The sequence below is a fragment of the Aplysia californica genome, unplaced genomic scaffold (assembly GCF_000002075.1).
Source record: "Aplysia californica isolate F4 #8 unplaced genomic scaffold, AplCal3.0 scaffold01161, whole genome shotgun sequence".
NCBI classification, from domain to species: Eukaryota; Metazoa; Mollusca; class Gastropoda; order Aplysiida; family Aplysiidae; genus Aplysia; species Aplysia californica.
In genome coordinates, this window is record NW_004798431.1 from 110357 (window position 1) to 124359 (window position 14003).

Sequence of the window (14003 nt, forward strand, 5' to 3'; positions counted from 1 at the left end):
ACACGCACGCACACACCAGTGAAACTTATGTTGTCTTGTACACAGGGCCATATCCCTGCTCCGACAAGCATCGGCGTCGAACCACGTGGAGATGGTCGTGACGAGAGATGCAGAAGCAAGGTGAGCAACCCTTTTTGTCTCTGAAGTGTGGTGTGGTTAAATGCCCGGGAGCAAATGACCTGGGTTTAGATTTGTCTTCAGACAATGGAAGAAAATATTTTTGAAAGCTTTTGCTCTCTCCACAATTTCTGTTTGGAGTTTGAGGAAGGGGCTATTTGACTTGCTGTTTAACTAACTCTTGTAAATTTCAAGTGGGTGATTAATGGGTGCTCTGGCATGGTTTGCTCCTTCTTTCCTCTCAAACATCCTATCGTTATTCTTTTCTTTGAATGCACCCTTTCTAATAATCTCTTATCAGTCAAAGACATCATTCTCCCTCACAAATGACCGCTTCCCACTTCCCCACGCTGCATTTTTTTTCTATATTATGACACTGTCGAAGACTTTTAAAAAGTTTTTTTTTTACTCTCCTACATTTACCTGTAGAACTGAGTATGCCGAGTACTTGAACAAGTGTGGCCCAATTCAGAGTCCAGCCCTGGTACTGGACCATCAGTACGACGGTCAGATTCCAGGTGAGGAACTGGGGTTATTTTTGTTTTTTAAAACCTAGCTACTGCTAAGCTCTCCCTCTTCTCCGTGACTTCAGTAGGTTGAATGTGCATGATTGCTTTGGAGGGTTTGTTGTTGTTTTGAGGAGGTTCAAGACCTCATATGTCCTGGTCTTTAGTGATATCGTCTTTAACCCTTTGTTGAGCCCTAGCCAGCCACCAGTACATCGATGGCACTTAAAACTGCCCATATGCCAAGCCTCCGGTACTGAGTATGTTTTTGATTATTTTGAAGATCTTTCTGAATTAGATACTGGTAATGACCAGGACTACCCAGTGTGGGATGTGGAATGTGATTCTGACAATCATAATATGAATGTTAGTAATATATCGCTCAGGAGCTGAGGCAAAGGGGCACGGTAGCCTCAGGAGGTCAGGGCTCAAAGGGTTCAGGAAGCAAATCAGACTCGGGTCTTTCAGAGTAAGTAAGCACCCACACTATCAAATTCAAACCAAGATTTGGATTGTGAGATGTAGTTTGTTTTTATCCTTTGTCTGTATCACTGTAATTACTAGATCAGTTTCTGGGGCAAGGAATTGGCGTAAGTGTGATAAAAGATCAATACTTCCTTCTGTTTGTAGAGCAGCATAGATCAGTGTGGAATCTTGAGAAGAATCTCTGAAATTGATGTACAGAAAAGTGGGAAGACGTGGAATAATGTCAAGAGGCTAGCCCAGGATAGAAAAAGGTGGAAAGTGTTTGTCTGTGGCCTATACCCTGGTGCAGGGTGAGAAAGGCCATGATGATAGATCAGTATGCAGAGAGATCTGACCTTTCCAGCCAGTCTCGATCAAATGGTTTGTCATGATTTTTGTCACCTAATCGGAGCCATCACGTCTCATAAACTTTTTCTTTTTTCTTAACAGTTTTGATGCTTGATGCTTTATTTCTTTTTTGTGTGTGTATGTTAGTAATGGTTTTCAATTCTATCAAATAGTGTTGTTTTAATTTTAAAAAATTTAATGACCTTTCAAACCAGTCTCAGCCTAATGGACTTGGTTCATCCTGATTTTTGTCACATAATCTCAGGCACCATGCCTTGTTATATCACCACTCGTATACTTTTCTATCTCTGAACAGTTTTGATGTTCGATGTTTTATCTCTTTTTTTTGTTTGTGTGTGTGTATATCAGTCGGGTTTTTGATTAAAATCAAATAATGTTTTTGTTGTTTTAATTACTTTGTAATGTTGATTGTTTCCTTTTTCAGATTCTGAATTAGACTTCCGTAGGAAGATGGGGTCACTATTAAAGGTAAGATTTTTTTTAAAAACCTGTTTTCTTGCTTGACCATTATTGTGTGGATGTTCACCTGTTTACTGAAGATAACAGCTCTCTGTAGTTCCCCTTTCTGTCAACTGAGGTTCCAACCTTGCCAAAAAAACCCCAGAAGTATCGGAAACCGCTACTATGTGGGTGTTGCCTTCAAAGTAAAGTATTTGGATGAATTGACTCATGTAAAAGTAACTCCTCCCTCTCTCCTGCCTAGTGGGTGGTTGGTGGCTGCTCTGGTGTGGTTTGCTCCTTCTTTCCTATCAAACATCTATTGTCTTTATCTCTCCTCCCTCTTTTTTTTATATTTGTTACTCTCTTGTAACATCTCTAATCTTCATCACTTATATGACCTTACTGTGTTGCAAGTGCCGTAAAACGCTAACAAAAAAACTACTGAGGTTTGATCAGCTGACAAGTGTACTATCTCCCATCAGTTTTCTATTTTAAGGTGGTTTCGAGTAACAACTCCTCTGACTGATCGGTCAGGGGATCTTTCGCTGGAGCAGCTTAACCCCCCCCCCCTCGTTAATCATGGATTTTTTTTTCTTTTTCTTTCAGGACACAAGTCTTGACCTAAATTCCTCAGGAAATCAAAATGATCTGAATTTGTCAGGTGAGTGAAATCAATCTTTTTCTAGTAACCCTTCTAATCTTCGGCACTCATATGACTTATTTGTGTTGCAAGTTGCGTAAATCTCTTTTTAAAACTGAACTGGATTTCTTTCCTACCCTTTTAATATTTGTTTGATGATTTTTTTTGCTGTTTTGTTTTTTTCCCTTGCTTTTCAAGTGTTTAGTTGTACATTGTGGTCTGCTCTTTCTGCTTCTGTTTAGTGTTCTAAGCAGGTGGTTGAAGGGCGCCACTGGTAGGTCCTACTTCTTTACTTTCCTTCTCTGTTGTTTCTGTCTGTCTGTGTCACCTTTTCCCCAGCACTAAATGATCACTAATGTTTCTGTCTGTCTGTGTCACCTTTTCCCCAGCACTAAATGATCACTAATGTTTCTGTCTGTCTGTGTCACCTTTTCCCCAGCACTAAATGATCACTAATGTTTCTGTCTGTCTGTGTCACCTTTTCCCCAGCACTAAATGATCACTAATGTTTCTGTCTGTCTGTGTCACCTTTTCCCCAGCACTAAATGATCACTAATGTTTCGATGGGCTTCTTTTTGCTCAAACAAAACAAACAAACAATAGTGTTCTGTTGTTTTAATCTGCTCCTGGCAATATCTCACCATCCATATTTGAAGGTTTCCACAGTATTTAATTTCCATTATTATATCAATTTTTATATTTTTTTACGGTAAGGAGCAATGACAATTTTCTTGAATATAGTAGTTTCCTTGAACTCTTTTAGGTAACCTTGGTGACCTGAACGGCCATATCAGCCCAGCGTCGAGCTGTGCCAGTGAATTAGCCAACCACATCTCCGAGTCGAGCAGCTCGCCCCGCCTCCCTCGCCCGTACCCGGCAAACGGTGGAAAGGACACGCCCTCGAACTATCTCGACCCGATGCTGTCGAAGAAGCTGGCACAAGATCCGGACCTCAGGCTTCATATAGATCAGCTGGAATCGGTAATTTCATCATGCTGGAATGGGTTGTTGTATTTGGGGGGGGGGGGGTCCCTTAAAAGTAATACTGGAATGGGTTGTTGTTTTTGGAAAGGGGGGGGGGGGGTCCCCTTAACCCTTCCAGCCCCGAGCGCGTATATTTTCAGCAGTGCCTGTACCTCCCACCGTCCCAAGAGCGTATATTCTCAGTTTTAGGGGGTCCCGAATTTGAACATTTTTCGAAATTAGCGAACTCAATTTTACTTAGATTTTCATAATATTTGTTCATTTGCCTTTAGAAATTGTTACATGTTATTATCCAAACCTCATTACATAGATACTACATGACGTTTTTAAATGCACGCCTCTTCTTCTGAAATACTGCTGTATTGGCTGGGACTGGGGTTAGGGAGTGCACAAAACTGGCTGGGGCTGGAAGGGTTAAAGAAGTTTGATATGTACAGTTGAAATTGTCTAAGACAGCTACTCATTTTCGGGGGGGGAGGGAGTGGTTGTCTTGGATAGGTGGTCATCTAGTACAGTGTCAGTATCTATTATCTATTTGTGGTGGCTGAATTTTCCTATTCAAAAGGCTTTTTAATGGCTGCATCGATCGACATGCGGTTTTCGCCAAAAAATTCTTTAAAGTATTCTCCGAGCATGACGCCCTTGGTTTTTTCAGTTTTGAGACAGTTTAGCCGCAAAAAGCTACATTTCTTTATTTCGCCGATCGCTTTTGTAGGCTGACGCTTCTGTCTCTGTAATTTTAGAAAATCCGGAAGTGATATTTCGCGAGGTGCATTTTGTTTTGAGAGTATAGATCTAGTCCTTATAATTTTGTTCATCTCTCAAGATTTATTGCCCCATTCCAGTAGGCTAGAGTGTAAATATATTAAAGCACCGATCATTCCTTTCATCGAAAGGGGGCCCAGCTAGTTATATTTTAAAAAGACAAAAGGAAAGTGGGAAGTTGTGGTTTGTACAGGTAGCCATTCAGGCTGGTTTGACTGTATTATCTATCAATACGAATTTGAAGCATGTAAGTGCTTTCATGTATTGAGAGCATTCATAAATAGACCAAGATCTTTCATATCCGTTTTTTGTTTCGTTTTTTTTTTTTTAGTCTTTAAAAATCATCCCCCCCCTCCTGATGATCCTAGTTGTGGGTGGTTGTGTCTCTGTTGAGTCTGTCTAACTTATTTAATTTGTTCCCTGCTGGAAATGACTGCTATTGTATCTAATTTAATCGATCCCTGTTAACAGGGTTGTGTGTTTGTTTTATCTATTCTCGTGGTATTACCGTAAACCATCTCATGCTGTGGGTGGTTAGCGGGGGCTCTGGTGTGCTCAGCTCCTTCTTTCCTATACAAACATCTATCGTCCTCATCTCTCCTCCTTCTTTTTTGTGTATGTTTCTCTCTTGTAACACATCTATTCTTCAGCACCTATATGACCTTATTGTGTTGCAAGTGCCGTAAAACTGTTACTAAAACGTAAACCCTCTTATGCTGTGGTGAATTTGTTTTTTTTTGTGTTCATGGGGTATTACTGCAAACTTTCTCACAGGCTGTGTTGAATCTGGTTTTGTGTGTTCTTGTTTCATTACTGTAAACTTTCTCTCAGACTGTGTTGAATCTGGCTTTGTTTGTTCAAGTGGTATGACCATAAACCCTCTCATGCTGTGGTGATTTTGATTTTACATGTTCATGTTGTATAACTGGGTTTTACATGTTCATGTTGCATTACTGTAAACTCTCTCTCTCTCTCTCTCTCTCAGGCTGTGGTGAATCTGGGTCTTCCCCTGTCGGCTGCCAGTCAGAACACTTTGAGGGAGAAGCTGAGTGTGGACAATGATGGGATGGTCAGGTTTGAGGGTAAGTGTTTCAGGGGTCGTCTTGCTCATGTTTTTTTTTACCTTAATCTCCAAGGAAGTTGTGATCCTCTGAATGCTTTATCATATCGTCACAGTCTTGCGTGGTTGTCTTATGTCAAAATATGAGGTTCTCAGGAGAAGTGAAACATTCTTGTATTTCAAGTAACGTTGTCGTTATGAGAAATGTTTAGTTTGTCGAAATCCGTTACTATTTTAAGAAGAGCCATGAGATTAGAACGACTAACCAACGCGCCTCATCAAACTCTACACCGTACTTGATTTTCATTTATTCAAAATTTTGGCAAACTTTAGTGTTGAATGATGGCCGCAATATGTGTCTTTAAGAATGGATTCCCTGATTATGTCACAAATTACCTTGAAGGTCAAAACGAACGTTCCAAATAGCTGGAGAATTAACGGTTATTTTTAAAGTGGTTCTTAGAGCAAGTCAACCTAGTTTGGCCAGTTGGTAATATACAGTAAAACTCTGATAACACAGATTTCATGAGATCTGAAAATTTCGTTGTGTTTGATAAGCAGATTTCATGAGATCTGAGAATTTCGTTGTGTTTAATAAGCAGATTTCATGGGATTTGAGAATTTCTTTGTGTTTAATAAGCAGATTTCATGGGATCTGAGAATTTCGTTGTATTTAATAAGCAGATTTCATGGGGTCTGAGAATTTCGTTGTATTTAATAAGCAGATTTCATGGGATCTGAGAATTTCTTTGTCTTTAATAAAAGCAGATTTCATGGGATCTGAGAATTTCTTTGTGTTTAATAAGCAGATTTCATGGGATCTGAGAATTTCTTTGTGTTTAATATAAGCAGATTTCATGGGATCTGAGAATTTCGTTGTGTTTAATAAGCGGATTTCATGGGATCTGAGAATTTCTTTGTGTTTAATAAGCAGATTTCATGGGATCTGAGAATTTCTTTGTGTTTAATATAAGCAGATTTCATGGGATCTGAGAATTTCTTTGTGTTTAATAAGCAGATTTCATGGGATCTGAGAATTTCGTTGTGTTTAATAAGCAGATTTCATGCGCTCATATGACCTTAGCAGTTGCGAGCGCCGTAAAACCCTATACTACTACTACATGCAGATTTCATGGGATCTGAGAATTTCGTTGTGTTTAATAAGCAGATTTCATGGGATCTGAGAATTTCGTTGTGTTTAATAAGCAGATTTCATGGGATCTGAGAATTTCTTTGTGTTTAATATAAACAGATTTCATGGGATCTGTGAATTTCGTTGTTTAATAAGCAGATTTCATGGGATCTGAGAATTTCGTTGTGTTTAATAAGCAGATTTCATGGGATCTGTGAATTTCGTTGTGTTTAATAAGCAGATTTCATGGGATCTGAGAATTTCGTTGTGTTTAATAAGCAGATTTCATGTTGAGAGAAGTTGCAATGCATAGAGTAAAGCGGGAGGGGTGGGGGGGGGGGGGGGGGTTACATTATTACAAACTAAATGGTTTTGTTCTAAACAAAGTAGTGTTGTAGCAGTAAATGATCAGAAGTTTGATTCCTCTTTCATCTCTGTGCTGTTACTAGAATGCTGTCCCTAAGCCGTACTGAAATCTATTTACTTGATATCACATGTGAATGTTTTTTGTTTTTTCTCAGAGTTTGTTGAGGCTTCCAAGACAGTGTTTAGAGAGGATCTGAGAGCTTTGAAAGGCAGGATGACCCCAAAGGTTGCTGAAGACACGGCTAGTGCTCAGGTGAGGGCTCTATAATAATAATAATAATTGCATTTATATAGCGCCAGAGCATGCTCTATGTGCTTTACAACTATTATTACCCCAGCAGACCCTATGAGAACACTCAGAAACATACTCGGCTTCCGGAAGCATACAGTGCAAGCTGCGGATTTCACGCGCTCAAACACTATCAAACTGACAAGATCGTTCACTGTCTATAGCCGGGTACCCATTTCCACCTGGGTGAAGTGAGGAAAATTATTTCAAAGTGCCTTTTCCAAGGACACAACGTCGGGCCCCTGACGGGATTCGAACCCACGACCTAACGGTTGCGAATCCGAGAGCTCGGAGACTTCTGTTGGTGTGTCCTAGTATATAAGGCTTTTGTCTGCTGGAATGTCCTATTGTAGGGTTTTCATTTGTTGGGTTGTCTTAGTGGAGGGTTTTCATCTGTTGGGTTGTCTTAGTGGAGGGTTTTCATCTGTTGGGTTGTCTTAATTTAAAAGACGCAGACTGATATCAGAACAAATTGATTTAGTTTCACAAGGTTAAAAAGAAAAATATTGTAATGGTTTTGTGATTAAAAAAATTAAGAATGACCAAATGTCGAAGGCCTCATTTCCTATTTATATAGTGTAAAGCACATGGAGCTTGCCGTAAAGCGGAGTTATGCGCTATACAAATGAAATTTACTACTATTTATAATAAATACTTTTTCACTTTATTATTATTTATAATAATTTCTTTTTCACATTTTAAATTTAGAAAGCGAAAAAGAAATAGACAATGAGGCATTTGGCTAACAAGTAGAGAGACAGTTATCTTGAAGAATTGCAGTTTATTGTTCTCAAGATTACAGTGCTTTGAACTGCTGCTTCCTATCCAATATCTATCTTCCTTATCTCCCCTTCTTTTTTAAAATGTTTGTTACTCTCTTGTAACACCTCTAATCTTCGGCACTTATATGACCATATTGTGGTGCAAGTGCCGTAACACTCTTTATTAAAACTTTGAAATAAAAACCGAACGGAATGTGTTCCCAGGCGGGCGTGGCTGTGGAGGATTATGCCACGGTGGTCAGGGAGAGGGACACGCTGAGAGCTGAGCTGGCCGCTCTCAAGGAGGAGATGAAGAGTCGCTGCCAGTCTAGTCAGAGCGACAAGGAGCAGCTGCTGTATATTCGAAAGGTAAGATGGGGGGGGGGGGGGGGTGAATGGGGAAGGTGGGGGGGGGGGGGAGGGAGGGAGGATGGGGTTAGGATGGGGGGGGGGAATTTGGGGTTGCGAATGGGGAGAGGAGGGGTGGGGCTAGGTTGTAGGGGCTGGGAGGAATAAGTGTTGAATTGAGCTACTTTCTTTTTAGGATGGTCAGTTATACAAGAATATAATTTCAAGATGTTCCGACATTTTTAAGTCAATTTTTTACTGAGCTTATACCCTGCTTTTTTATTTCTGAAAATTATGTTTATGTTTGGGGTTATGTGCTTTGAAGTGAAAATTTTTGTAAATACTTTTATTTCAGAGAGGGGGGTCTATTTGTAGTTTTAAGGAAAGGGAGGAGAGAGGGTGAAAATTTTGATTTAAAAACCACAGATTGATAACAGAATGAATCTATTTAGCTACACAAGTTTATTTTAAAAAAATGATTGTTGTAAATGTTTTGTGATGAACAAATAAAAGCGGAGCGTGTGTCCGGAGACACGTCAGACATCGATCGCTACGATCTTGTACGGCTTGATCTGTCTAGATTGGTTGTCCCCTTTACACAGGGTCTTTCTTAGCTGGAGCTCTCGATGCACTGGCGGGTCGCACGGTCGAGCTCTGTTCTAAATTGCGTTGGCTGTAGCGTTTACACGGCGTGGCGGCCACTGGGGTTCTTTCTGTCAGGGCTTCTCTCTATATCGCGTTAATAAAAGAAGTACATGTACCTGTTCTCAATGGAGAAGGTAAGGAAAAAAAAAAAAGAAATTTAAGAACATGGCTTCCAGATAAAGTGAATTTTCATTGAGAATTGCAGTTTTTTTCTAATGTTAAAAAAAAATAATAATTGAGAATCCATGACGTGTTTTGATTGTTTTTTTCTGTGTGATTTTAGAAGTCTCCATTTGAAGCGTCTTCTCTGTTTTATCTGAATGAACACAGCAAGCACAGACGTCGATAGAAGAAGGGAGATCACTGCGTAGCAAGCTGCACCTGGCGGAACAGGCGCACGCCCGGGCGCAGCAGACGGAGCGAGACTACGAGGAGGTGGTGGCCATGCTGGAGAACGAGGTGGCCCAGCTCAAACTGCAGCTGTCCAAGTCGGTGAGTTCGTTTGTTTGTTTGTTTTAGTAGAGGTTTTACGGCGCTCGCAACTGCATAAGGTCATATGAGCGCCAGAAGATTAGAGGTGTCACAAGAGAGTAACAAACATAAAAAAAGAAAAAGGGGAGATAAGGACGATAGATGTTTGATAGGAAAGAAGGAGCAAACCACACCAGAGCGCCCGCCAACCACCCACTCGGTGAGTTCACCGGAGAAAAGTTGTCTTTTAGGGAATTGGTTTTAGGACCTCAAGGTGTCCTTTGTTCCTTGATTTTTAAAAATTATAGATAATTTCTTTGTAATTGTAGGTGTTTTTAACACCCCGTCCTTCCTCCCCCCCCCCCCCCCCCCTCCTCCTCAATAGTTACAAGTTAGATAATAATCAGGAGGTGTTTGTCAGTTGTTTTCAATTAATTCAGTGAATTGATCTTTTACTTTTGTTGGGTGTTCCTGATTGGGTTTTGAAAAGTTTGGCTCAAGGTGCCTCCCGTTCCTGAAATATTAATCCATGATCACTGTGGTATATCGCTACTCTAGAATGACAAAGTTTTATTTGCTCTGTATACCTAGTTTTGAGAAAGTGGGTGGTTGCCGGGTGCTCTGGTGCGATTTTCTCCTTCTTAACTATCAAACATCTATTGTCCTGATCTCACCCCTTCTTTTTTTGTGTTTTCTACTCTCTTGTAACACCTCTAATCTTCAGTGCTTATGTGACCTCATTGCGTTGCAAGTGCCGTAAAACTCTTACTGAAACAAGTTTTGAGAAATGGGATGTCAAAAATTTTGAGTTTCACATGTTGTGCTTTTTTAATGCAATTCTTTAAAAATCTTCATAACAATTCCGAATAATCGTCCGATCTTGATAGAGCAGATAGAACATTTGGTTTCTGACCTTATGGTCTTAATAACTCGAAACAAGTAAACAATGTCAGTGGGTGGTTGGTGGTTGCTGTGGTGTAGTTTGCTCCTTCTTTCCTATAAATAATCTATCGTCTCTATCTCCCCTCCTTCTTTTGTGTGTTTGTTACTCTGTTGTAACACCTCTAATCTTCGGCACTTATATGACCTCATTGTGTTGCAAGTACCATAAACTCTTACTGAAACAAGTTTTGTGAAATTTAACGTAAAAAATTTTGAGTTTCACATTCCAAGCTTTTTTAAAATGCAATTCTTTGAATATTTTCATAACGACTCCGAATAGTCTTATGATTTTGGTAGAGCATATATAGAACATTTGAATGATTTGGTGGTTTCTGACTCCATAGTCATAATAACTCCAAACAGTCAAAAATGTTCGATAGAACTTAGTAATTCTGAGGTAATGATGACTCATTATCATGTATGTGTCTTGCGACTCTCTCAGGACGGCGTCAACATGCAAAAGAGGCTGGCCGTCCTGGTGTGTCAGCTCAAGAAGGCCGAGTCGGGCAAGAAGACGTACGAGGTGGCCACGGACAAACTGATGCGATACGTCGAGGTTAGTACGTCGTGTGTATACGTAGATGTGTGAAGCAGTGTGGTGAAATCAGGCGCTCAGCAAAATAATGAAATCGAAGATGTCAGCCTGTTCCTGATGATGTGGCAATTTTTATCAAATTCTAGTTTTTTTTTGGCTCAGCACATTTTATCTCCTTTTAAAAACTCATTTGTGAAGTGTGCTGACAAAATGAGTTACCTCTCAGATTTTAGCCCGATGGAAATAGAAACATCAAATGTATAGGTTGAAGTTTTACAATTTATCTGTATGAAATGATAAAACACATGTTAAACTTAAAGAGAATGGCATTGGTTTAGAGTCTACAAATATGACCATTGTGTTGATTTTTGGCAGATATCTCGATTCATGGATTGCGAGAAGTAACTCATTTTGTCAGCACGTCTCACATTTATATGTTGATCTTTCGGAAAAAACGTTGAATAAAGACACTAAAAATGTGCATTTTCCGTTTCCAATGACCCTGAAGCTTTGGAAGTCCACAAAGCATTGGCAGCCGTTTTCTTTCTAATTTTACCACTGAAACCAGGTGTCCCCCACCTCCTTCAAACACAAATATTTCAACTTTTATTCAAGTTAAATGGATTTTTTTAAAATGTAAAGATAAACAAATGAACTTGCTTTAAGATGATACCAATAACTCCACCTGCTCAAAAACTGACAAGCGCCTGATTCCACCGCGTTGTGACGTATATGTTTATGTGTATGTGTGTGTATGTGAGAGATCCAGGTGTTGTTACATGACTGTGGCGGAGTGGGTCAAAATACAGAATCTTTGCTCTTTTGGGTGGGTGAATATGAGGGGGGGGGGGGTTAATTAGTACTTGACAGATACATTCTCAAGTAAGTATTTCAGATGGTAAGGTCAATTTTTCTCCTGATGCAACATTTTGTTCTATAATCTGTGGTAGGAGAAATACAATATCTTCGTCAGTGCTCTTAGATATTTTGAAATTGAAGACGAAAGTGTTTTCACTTTTCTCTTATTTCTGAAATTTTATTGTGAACTTTGGGGAAGAGTGTTGTGAACTTTGGGGAAGAGCGTTGTATGGTGTATGTTTTATGCTGGTTCTGTTTTCAAAGCTGCTGTATATTCTGTCATTTTGCAGCACTCGGTGGACGTACTGACATCCGTTGAAAATTCACCAAGGTGAGTTCTTTGATCGTAATTTGTAGTAGTTGTGAATTTTACAATTGTTTTGTGAGTGGGTGGTTGGCGGGTGCTCTGGTGTGGTTTGCTCCTTCTGTCTGATCAAACATCTGTCGTCCTTATCTCCCCTTCTTCTTTTTTTTAATGTTTATTACTCTCTTATAACCCCTCTAATCTTCTGGCGCTCATATGACCTTATGCAGTTTCGAGTGCCGTAAAATCTCTACTAAAATTAAAAAACTAAATTGTTTGTGCTTTTTTTGGTGGAGGGGTAATATAGACAGTTGTTTATTTCACCAACAGAGAGCGCAACTTACAGGTAGTTGGGTGCATGTCCTACTCGATATCTTATCTTACCTTATTTTATCTTATCTCGTCTTATCTCACCTTATCCTATCCTGCCTTGCCTTACCCCTTACCTTCTCTTATCTTATCCTGCCTTACCTTATCTTATCTTATCTTGCCTTATCTTTTCTTATCTTATCTTACATCATCTTATCTTATCTTATCTTATCCTGCCTTATCTTATCTCATCTTATCTCATCTTATCTTATCTTATCCTGCCTTACCTTACCTTACCTTACCTTACCTTACCTTATCTTATCTCATCTTACCTTACCGTCTCTCATTTTACCACATTCCCCAGGATCTTGCCGGGTGTGGACAGTGCCAACTCCAAAGCCAACAAGAAGAAAGCCCTCAACACTCTGTCGGTGGAGGGCAGAGAAGCCATCAAGACAGTCCGCTCGCTCATGGAGACAGTTCGTGAGTTGTTGGTTTTTTTGTTGTTTTTTTTGTTGGTTTTTTTTGTTTGTTCTGTTTTCCTGTTGTGCTTGTTTTTTCATCGCTTTGATTTCACAAAGCTGTTTCTCTTTTTCTGAGTTTTGTTAGATTTTTTTGTTTTGTTTAAGTTTAAGGCGTTGTTGGCCGGCCTGGGGTCAAAAGTTTCATGTTGAGGTATGTGCACTCTATTTAAGTTTTGACCGTTTGAAAGAACAAGGGAGTGGAAAACATTCACAAGATGACCATAATTATTTTGCTTATGTTCTTCACTTTACTAAAAACTGAAGTTTGTTTTTTGTGTGTGTGTGTGTGTGTGTCCTTACAGCTTTGCCTTTTGGATGGGAGGAGGCCTACACCGCTGAGGGGGTCAAGTACTATATCAAGTAAGTAGCCGCAAGATATGTTACCTGTACACAGTACCAGCGTCTGTGGTGTAGCGGTTACGGGATTCACCTTTCGCACGCAAAAGACATGTGACATTAAGTTTAATTCCCATGTGGGGAGAAAATGTTATCAAGTACAGTGCAGCCTCTCTATAACGACCTTCCATATAACGACATCCTCTGTATAGCGACATGGTTCCCAGGTCCCGATTTGTCTTTTTAACATATCATTAGTAATATTTTGGGTTGCCTCTCTACAAGAACAACTCTCTATAACGACATTTTTTTCTGGTCCCACCGATGTCGTTACTGTTTCTAAAATTACAGAGACAGAAGCGTCGGCCTAAAAAAGCGATCGGCGAAATAAAGAAATTTAGCTTTTTGCAGCAAAACTGACTCAAAACTGAAAAAACGAAGGGCGTCATGATCTGGAGAATATTTTAAAGAATCTTTTGGCGAAAACCGCATGTCGATCGATGCAGCCATTAAAAAGCCTTTTGAATAGCAACATTCGGCCACCACAAATAGATAATAGATAAGGCCTATCTGTGTCATAAGTGCCTTTAAACTCTTTACTAAAACTAAAAACAGAACAGTAAAAGCTGTATGTCACTGGACTTACAACAACAACAGCCATAGTGTTAGTAATGACTAGAACAAAAACAACATCATCAACAACATTTCCCCCATCTACAGCCACCAGAATCAATCAGAGGCTCTCGTGGCCTAGAGGTTAAGGTGTTGGCCTCTCATTCAAAGGTCCCGGGTTCGAATCCGGGTAGCGACCGAAAAATTTTCTTCTCTAAAATTGT

The 14003-nt window shown here is 39.8% G+C and overlaps 1 protein-coding gene across 1 annotated transcript in view; it reads left to right on the forward strand.

Annotated features, from left to right (window-relative positions):
• Positions 1-13191, forward strand: part of LOC101850616 (syntaxin-binding protein 4) — a gene marked incomplete at its 3' end in the record, with an annotated part of 21736 nt that extends 8545 nt beyond the window's left edge. The window contains 13 exon segments of the mRNA XM_013090166.2: positions 46-120; positions 547-635; positions 1882-1925; positions 2505-2559; positions 3302-3519; positions 5273-5369; positions 7001-7098; positions 8121-8264; positions 9219-9380; positions 10744-10857; positions 11985-12025; positions 12672-12790; positions 13134-13191. Of these exon segments, the coding sequence (XP_012945620.1) occupies positions 46-120; positions 547-635; positions 1882-1925; positions 2505-2559; positions 3302-3519; positions 5273-5369; positions 7001-7098; positions 8121-8264; positions 9219-9380; positions 10744-10857; positions 11985-12025; positions 12672-12790; positions 13134-13191 (1314 nt within the window).
• Between the last annotated feature and the right edge of the window lie 812 nt (positions 13192-14003).